Source organism: Corapipo altera, unplaced genomic scaffold (assembly GCF_003945725.1).
Source record: "Corapipo altera isolate COAL_440 unplaced genomic scaffold, ASM394572v1 79, whole genome shotgun sequence".
In the NCBI taxonomy this organism is placed as follows: Eukaryota; Metazoa; Chordata; class Aves; order Passeriformes; family Pipridae; genus Corapipo; species Corapipo altera.
In genome coordinates, this window is record NW_020884927.1 from 3,748,283 (window position 1) to 3,757,190 (window position 8,908).

An 8,908-nucleotide genomic window follows, 5' to 3' on the forward strand; every position below is an offset into this window, starting at 1 on the left:
AGCAAGTTCTGCTGGGGTGATCCAGCCCTTCATCTGCCAGCCCTTTCTGTGGGCAGTGGCTGCAGCTGGGGCTGGAGGCAGTGTGCTGCTGCTTGCAGTATGTTGCTGTTAGCAGTATTGCTGTTTGCAGTGCGTTGGTGTTTGCAATGTGTTGCCTGGGGCTGCTTTTGTCCCTGCCATGGATTTGAGGTGTAGTTGTGGTGGCTGGGGACAACTCTCCCTGCCCTGGCTGTGTGGAGGGATGTAGGAACTGAGCTGTGCCAGGTCTGTGCAGCTGCAGCTAAACTTGATCCTGCAGCTGCCTCACTCTGTACTGCACAGGGGAACGTGTGTTAAAAAACAGGGGTCTCTCAAGCAAGGTCTGTGGACAAGCCCTTGGGTATTGATTCCCAAAATCTCCTTCTTAGTGTCCTGTTTTTCTACCTACCCTGAGTAGGAGCTCCCTGAGCTGGCTTTTAGCCCCAGGACTCACTGCTGGCATACTCCCCTCCAAGAGCTGTGCTTGTATAAGCCAGTCTCTGCCTGTTCCAGCCTTGATGCTGTGAGGTTGGGCAGTTCAGGCACAGGTCACATCCACAAGGAGCCTTGGTCAAAGAAAATATACGATTAACCGATTTTTTAAAAACTTGCTTTGGTCTATAGAGAGGAAGCAGAAACAGCTGTATCGCATTCGGATAGGAAATCCACGCCCGAGTGGGGCCTCCCCTCGATGCGCAGGCTGGATCAGCAGCGGCCAGTGCGCCAGGGAGGTGGGGTGTCACCAGACACAATCTTTTCTCCATGGAACAGTATATCTCTGTGGCCTGCAGTGTGAGCTGCACAGACACACAGCAGTCTGGCTTCCAGTGCATTTTGTCTGTGATGCTCTCGGCTCTGAGCTTAGGACAGGCAGGGATGGTGCCTTCCCTCTTAGTGCAGTGATGCCCTGGCTGTGCTGCTCCCACAACAGGGAGAACAGGATGCTCAGTGAAAATCCCAGCTTCCTGGGGGGAGCAGCCAAAGGATGACAGTTTGGTGTGCCCCACCAGCTGCTCCCAATGCTCGAGGCAGAGAGCAGACCCTGGGGAGGTGGCTGGCAGTCCCCATGTCCTGCCTGGTCACCAGGGAGCCATCATGGGGATATTGCTGCCATCACATGGTCCCAGCCCCAAGGTGCCTGTCTGGGACAGCAAAAGGTGTAGGGTAATTTACAGTGTGGTGATGCCCAGCTCAAAGGTCCCCTGCTTTGGTGACCTGAAACAGCACCGTTACTGACGCTGGAGAAAGGGGCTGTGCTTTCTCTGCCATTATTTCGGAAGCTTGGGCTGAGATCAGTGACGTCTTTGGATTGTGGAGTGATAGTTGCTATAAACACTTCATCACTGTGACAAAGAAAACAAACAACATCACCAGTTTCTCTGGCAGCTGGGTGTGGGCGAGCCTCAACGCCCTGGGCAGGGAAGCAGAAGAGGTTTTGGCAAAGGACAGGAAACAGGATGGGCTCAGAAACTAAACGGCCGTTGCTCCCCACCCTGGCTTTGTGGCTTTCTCTACAGAAGAAAAAAGGAGAGGCAGACAGAAAGGGGCTTGGGGGTCCTTCAGCTGATCTATAAAAGGAATGGATGCTATTTCAGCCCCACTGGGGGCCACAGTGCAGGGAGGAGGGGCTGGTTTGAGTCACCTGGTCCTGTATCCTTCTCTCAGCACAGACTGACAGACCTTAATCCAAAGCAAGGGACCCACACGGATCATCGAGTCCAACCTTTAGCCCTGCACAGGACCATCCCCAAGAGTCACACCATGTGCCTGAGAGTACCAAGGACACGAGAGCCCCAGAAGCACAGATGAGGCCAGGCACCTGCTGTGGGGTGGCAGCAGTTTGTTTCCCTGCAGTGTTTCTCCAAATAAAGCTGTGTCCCTTTGGGGGCAGGCAGGGTGCAGGCAGGGCTGGAGGAAAATGGCACAGGGGCTGTGGCTGCAGGGGGTTCCTGCTCTTTCCTGTTCAGGGATCGTGGGGATGAAGCCAGTCTGTAACTGTGTGGTATCCAGCTCACCACTGCTTTGAGTATTTTTAAAGCTGATTTGTGTTAAGTTCAAAGAGCTCTAATATCTTTTAGGTCAAGAATGTGTCTGTCCATCTCCTAACACCTCAGAAATCTGCCTTCTTATCTAGACAGTGTGGTAAGAAGGACTGTGCAGCCGATGTCAGGCAGCAGGAGCTCTGCAAGTTCTCGTGGCGAGCCAGGACTTTCCGTTCCAGCTCTGCAAAGCAGTGGGCTGGGGAAGCCCCATCTCACCAGCGGAAGCAGCTTTGCAGAGGTGGCAAAGAGGGGCTCAAACTTTGTTCCTGACGGGGAGCAACATCCCAAGCACATATTGAAGCAGCTGAAGATACTGAAGGCAGAAGGACTCTGGGTAAGTGGGACGACCAGGGGCATAAGGAGAGGTGAATGAGCCCATGAACTAGCCCTCAGTACTGGAGACTGAGATCTAGTCAGGGAGCAAGGAGAGGAGGGGATAGGCTGTTCTACCCTAGCCCTGTTCCCATTGCTGGTGGTCCATGTTTGAGAGGAGCTGGGTGGGGAAATGTGGGGTGGGTGGGATGTTTGTCAGGTCCTTGGCTTTTCCAAGGAAGGAGCCCAAGCATAAAAGTTGACATCAGGCACTTAAAGCTGAATTTTACTTTCATCCCTCTTGTGTTATTTTCAAGGAATCAGGGAGAGTTTCCAAGGGGGAAGGGTGCAAGAGCTTCCTGCCAAAGCCTCTTGTCTTTCTTTGGTGAGTCTTTTGTTAAAGGCCTGGGGGGAAGAGGTCAGAGGGAGTTTCCCTCTGTGCAGAGGAACGTCAACTTGTCTATAAAGTAAAAAGGGTGAAACTCTGAGAACAGAAAGTTGCTGAGATCTCAGATCTCTTTTCTAATCCTTCCCAATTCACTTATCATACTGAAAGTTCAGACCCCTGCGTCAGAAGGCCTGAAACACCAACGCCCATCTTAAACATCCAACTGCTGGGAGCTGACCTTGAATTTTGGTGCTACAGCCCACACACAGGCCTATTGCAGACTAACTGACTGTGTTTAGGACAACCTGCACTAGAGCATTCGTGGAGCTGTTACGGTCGCTTTCAAGGATCTCAATCATGTAAAATTGTGACACGATGCAACTCAGCATGCTAAATGTGTGCTGGCCATGCCAGCAGTAGCAGCACCTCTTGCATCCACTGGTGAGGGTCGTGTCAGGAGGCAGCTCAGTGCTCTCTGGCAGGGAGATGCCAGGCAGATTGTATTCACAGCCCCTGTGCTGCTCAGCTCCTTCCTGCCAGCACCATGTTGGCCCTGCTGCCATCCCATGCCTTTTCCCACTCTGGTTAACCTGGTGTCTCAGCAAGGGGAGAGAGAGCACGTATAAAGAGTCGGGAGGGTGCAGGGAAGGGGCTGGAAATGTTTGCAACAGAAAATGATGCAGCCTGCCTGACCTGCTCAGGGTGTGAAATGCTCTGGCCAACCAAGGTCTCCCTTGAGCAGGCAAGGAAAGAAGCTGTGCTCTGCTAGGATGGCTGCAGAGGAGAGGGGAGAGCAGAGGAGTGAGGAGCTCTGGCTGCCCACACTGGCGGTGGAGCGTGGGAAGCACTGATGCCTGGCCTGGGGGCCTGGCCTGGAGACAGGCTGGCTCCTGCCTGCATCTTCACGGGGATAAAAGCATTAAAAAACCCCACAAACCACCAAAAGAGCAAAGGAGTTGTTTTCCCAGAAGGAGAGCTCACACCTTCCCCTTGGCAGGGCTGGGCTGAGGTGAAATCAGGAAGCCGTGCTGCCGCTGGAGCGGGCAGAGATGGCCGTTATCACATACAATCGGCATGAGGCAATGGGACGGGCTGCTGTCGTCTCTGGCAACGGTGCACAGAGTCTGTGGTGGCGGGTTGCCATGGCACGGGTGCAAACAGGCGCCCTTGGCCCCGCTGAGTCACCCAGGGCGGAAATGACCCCAGCTGACACATTGTGCCAAAAATGTGCGGCTGCGCGGCTGTGCAGCATCACATGAGCCCAGGAACCCAGAGAGGGCGAAGTCCAGTGGCTTCTCCCGAGGAGAAGCACCCCTGGCCCCTCAGTATGTACCAGACTTTCCCTTCCTGTTGTGGTCCCCACTGCCATGCTCAGTGCTGGGGCAAACTGCAGCTCAGTTCGTCCCAAATCTGCCCCAGTACTGGGGGGGCCCAGGGCAGCGGCCAGGCAGGTCGAGCCAATCAGCCAGCTCTGTCCTGCTTCCCCCTGCCATACAGAGGGTCCTGGAGGCTTCCAGTGGTCTCTTGCGACCTCGCAGGTGCCCATGGTGACATCAGGGTGGTGTGCTGATGTCAGCCAGCCATTGCTTCTTTCCATCTGCCAGTCCTCATGGGACTGGTGGCTGAGATAGGGGAGGGGAAAGAGGCCTGGATGCAGCAGGGCAGGGGCTTGCTGCTGGTGGGGTGCCATCACCATCCCCGCTGGGACAGCACGCTGGGGGCTGTCACGCTGTCACCTCCTTCATCTGTCCACAGCACAAGGTCCATTTCTGCAGCAGGAAACCATCGCCTTCCCATCGGCTTCTCCCACCCTGGGAAAACCACCCAGGGAGTCAGCAGAGCAGATAAGTGGGGCCTCACATGCCGGGACTGAGCCCCCGCCACACCGTGTTGCGCCAGAGAGGCTGGGATTTGCTGCCTGGCGTCCGACTTGCCCATGGCCAAGCGCCAGCTCTCTGCAGCGCCAGGCGTGTTGTGTCAGCTGCGCCCACAGAACTGTGTGCTGGGGGAGCCACGGGGCCAGGGACCAGGAGATGCTGGCCAGGAGGGCAGTCAGCCTGGCTCTGGGGTGCTGTGGGGTTGGTCTGGCCAGTGGGATGGAGAGGCGCCACGGGGGCTCTGGGAGTGCTGGGATGGTGTGGATCCCAGCTGCCACTCCATGCTGGGTGGTGATGCTCACTGGCCTGGCACTGGCCTGGGGGACCAGCGAGATGTTGGCTTAGTGTGTTGGCTGGGGGACAGAAGCCCAGAGGAGGGGTGACAGCAGAACCACCCGTGCGTGCAGTAGGTGATGCAGGAGAGCCCTTGTCTCGGCAGCTGCCCTGGGGAGGAAAGGGCTAGACAGAGGATTGTGTGGGGGGGACAAGGATAGCTTTGAGCAGGGTTTATGGAGTGGTCAAGAAAACACAGGAAATTGGCTCCAGCTGAAGGTCCTCCTGCTTGGAGATTACAGCGGGGATGGGAAAATAGACAAGCAATGTGTCATGGAAGGAACAGACAGCACCCATAAGCAGCAAGGTATGGAAAGCCAAGGAGGATGCCAAAGACAGCAGAGGATTGTCCAGGTTCGATAAGGCTCTGGGCAATAAAAAAGGACTTTATGGGCCGTTGGGAACCAAAGGCAAAGAACTGTGTGGAGGTGCCAAACCTGTTAGGAAGGACAGCAAAGAAGTGGATATAGATTGCTGAGCTAGAACTGGATGAGGGATAAGGAAAATGCTTTCCAGGCCATTAGGAAAGGAGGATGTGAGACAACAGCTGCTAGAGAAGATATTTTAAAAATCCTTAAGCCTGGATAACTCACACCCAGGGGTCCTTTGAGGGCTGGCTGGAGTAGCAGCCAGGATCCACAGGACTGCAAGAGCTCTAAGACAGCACTCAGTGTTGGAAAGGGCTGCGCTCCCCAGCACAGGGGTGGGAGGCAGGAAAGGAGCAACTAGAGGGAAAGAGTGCAAACACAGTTCATGTTGGTTGGAGGTCTTGTTGGACCACTGTGATTTCTCTCCTCACTGTGAGCAGCCACTTGGCTGCAAGAGGCTGTTCTGTAGCGGGAAGGAATTTCACGTGTTGTTTCATGTTGTTCAGATATTGGGGAAAAAAAAAGGAAAAGCATCATGCTAGATCCATAGTGAGCATGTTAAATGGGCTATGAACTGGGTAGCTGGCCAAGAAACCACTAGTGGGAGTTTCCAGCAGGTCTCATGTCTAGGCACAGGCAGGATCCCCACAGTGCTGATGGAGCAGACCGGTGTCCCTGGCTGTGCTCCCTATGTAAACCCTCAGCGGGAATCCATCTCTGGGCCAGGTTTTGGCTCTGTAAACCCTGGCCAAGGGTGGACTTTCCCTCTCAGGTACTCACGCTGTCTCCCAAATGGCAGATCCGTTTCTCCCCCACTGCCACCCAAGGATTAATCCCTGGGATTGCTTCAGTTAAGGGGTTCTATGCCTTGGTACCCGAACTTGCTGCATCACACCCCGCTGAGCCAGAGGCAGATGGGAATATCCGCAGACCTGCTGCTGCTGCCAAACCCTGTGCTCTCCCATCACTCGAGAAGCGGCTCCCTAGTGTGCCTGCGGCAGAACTGCGTTTTTGGAAGAACCGAAGCAGGGATTTGCAATAGCTCTTCCCGCCAGGAAAGGATGGATGTTTTTTTTGCCGGGCGGGACACGCGGCCGTGGCTCAGGCCACGTGCGGGCAGTGGGAGGTGACATGTGCGGGTCACTGACTGCCCAGGGATGGCCAGGAGCGTTCTCTGCCCCCAGGCCGAGCGCACAGGCGGCACGAGCAGCGGGACGAGCCGCGACCCGGGATATCCAGGGAGGCAGGCGGGGAGCCCGCAGTGCTCCCTCCCGGCGGGCAGGAGGCGCCGCAGCGGGCGGGACGGGCGGAAAGGCAGCGCGGGGAGGGCGGGAAGCGGCGGCGGGATGCGGGGGCGGCAGCGCGTGCAGCACCGGGAGCACCGGGAGCACCGGGAGCACCGGGAGCGGGGCCGGGCGCTGTCCGCCGCCGCTGGGGCGCTGTGCCGGGCTCTGCCGCCCCGCGCCCGGCCCGCCCCCGACACCCTGCGCCGCGCCAGGTTCGACCGGCCGCAGGCGGTGAGACCCCCGCCCGCCCCGCCCTGCGGGGACAGCGACAGCGCACGGGGACCGGGACACCCGAGTGGCACCGGGCCGGGGGACAGGGTCTGGGTGGGAGGGTGAGAGGGACTGAGCCATGGGACAGGCGACTGGGTGGTGAGGCTTTGGAGTGGTGCGCAGCTGACACGTGTTAGGGGACTCTCAGCTCGCTGCTCTGGTAAGGGTTTTTAATTTAGAGCTTGGTGTTTCACCGTGGTCTGCAACACCTTTCCAGTGTCACCTGGGGTTTGCTGCCCTTTACTGTACCCCAGCTTGGGTCTTCCTGCTTTGCCTCCAAGGCCTGCAGCTCGCACACAGGGTGCCCCCCTTGCTCACTTAGCTATCTTAAGGATTTTACGAGTGTTGACTGAAATTCCAGCTCTAAGAATCACTGTTTCAGTTTGTCAGCGTGCTGCCCTTGTGTGGCCAAGAAATGATTCCCAGTTCCAACTTATTCTGTGCTGCCTCTTGTTTGTGAGTTTTTGACACTATCGTGGCTCAGATCTTTTCAGTGTCTTCAAGTGCTTGTTTGAGCACGGGTGAGTTGTGCCATATGTGGTTATATCATAGCAGATTTTGGAAGCTATGCTCCTGTATGTATGTGCCTCAGAGTAGATGTGCTGGGTCTTGCTGCACAGCCAGCATTAGCCCTTCTCTTTCTGAGTGCACCTTAACTGTAGGTAGAGTTCATAAGACAGGTAATACATGAACCTGCCTGATTCAATGGTGTTGGCAGGATGCAGGTGTGCCCTTCCATGTATATGATGCTCAGATGTGGATTTGTGTAATTAAGGCTAAATATATGGCAGATATTTTACCTGCTGATCTTCTCTGCCTGTGTCTTTCTTTTGCAGAGCCTGGATTTCTGGAGGCTGCTCTATGCACTTCTGAAACAAATCCACGGAGGCAGATGGACAGAGTCTGATACCATAGGTAACCTGGTCAGTCTGGCTGACTGTGTGATTTCCATCTGTCCCAGTATGTACTGGGACTGGTTTTGTAGCACCTTTTCTTTTGGTCCTTGTTCCCTGTTCATAGTGCTCCATTTTTAATACCTGTACCACCAACATATTGTGCATCACAGCTGTGCAGGCAGGTTTACTCCTCTTTGACTTGCTTTGTCCAGGAAACTGGGGTGTTCTTGTGTCTTTCAGAGGTTCTTGCTTCCATTTGATGTTTTGTTGCAGGTAAATCTCTGCAATGATCTTATGCATTCTCAGCATCTACAGAGGGATTTACAGAAATAGACTTGTATTTCCTTTGATTCTTTCTTTCCCCATTCCACATATGACACGTGATTTGGTGGTTACTTTTCTATCAAGTCCTGTGTCAGAGGTGTGAATTATAGCATGTGAACCATAAAGGCAGTGTTTTGTATTGAAGTTCTAGACAAAACAAGAAGTAGAGTGTGTGTGATTATTTTAGGGAGACCATGAATATCTTTGTGGACAGGACCACTACTCCAGAGAGGAGCTGAATGCAGGCTGGCTTCTCACAATGACAGAGCACTGTTCTTAAATACATGTTATTTCAAGTACGACATGACTCCCCAACTTCTCTCTTGAGACATGTCTGTCTAGAGCCCTTTCATTGCCAGAGGAAGTTTTGAGAATAGGATTGTGATGAGTCAAGAAAACACTTCTCAGTCTGAAACCACTTGAAATCCACTTTTACCATGAAAGCAGAAAACCCTAAACAACACTGTTTAAGCCCCTGAATAGCTGGGAGTCTGGTGGCTCTGTAAATGGAGTTAAAAAAGGTTAAGCATTGTGGAGCGTGGAGCAAAATCAGCATAGTTTTGCTGGTAGCTCAGCAGGAAATCAGCATGATTCTGTTACTCACAGGACTGCTATTTTTCATTTGGCTGTTTTTATTTTTTTGCACTCATCCGCAGTCTGCTGTGTATGGTAAGTCTTTTTATTGACTGTCTCCTACAGCTTTGTGAATGTGGTACTGCACAAGTGCAACCTCACTGGATTCTGGCTGCTTCCATACTAATTCCCTGTAGCATTTGGAGACAAGATTTCCATGT

General features: G+C 54.1%; 1 protein-coding gene across 1 annotated transcript in view; it reads left to right on the forward strand.

The window, feature by feature from the left end:
* The first annotated feature begins 6,495 nt into the window (after window positions 1–6,495).
* The window catches only part of TEDC1 (tubulin epsilon and delta complex 1), a 69,895-nt gene continuing 67,482 nt past the window's right edge, over window positions 6,496–8,908 (forward strand). The window contains exons 1-2 of the mRNA XM_027658357.1: window positions 6,496–6,855; window positions 7,731–7,809. Coding sequence (XP_027514158.1) covers window positions 6,496–6,855; window positions 7,731–7,809 — 439 coding nt within the window. The remainder of the gene's footprint in view (window positions 6,856–7,730; window positions 7,810–8,908) is intronic.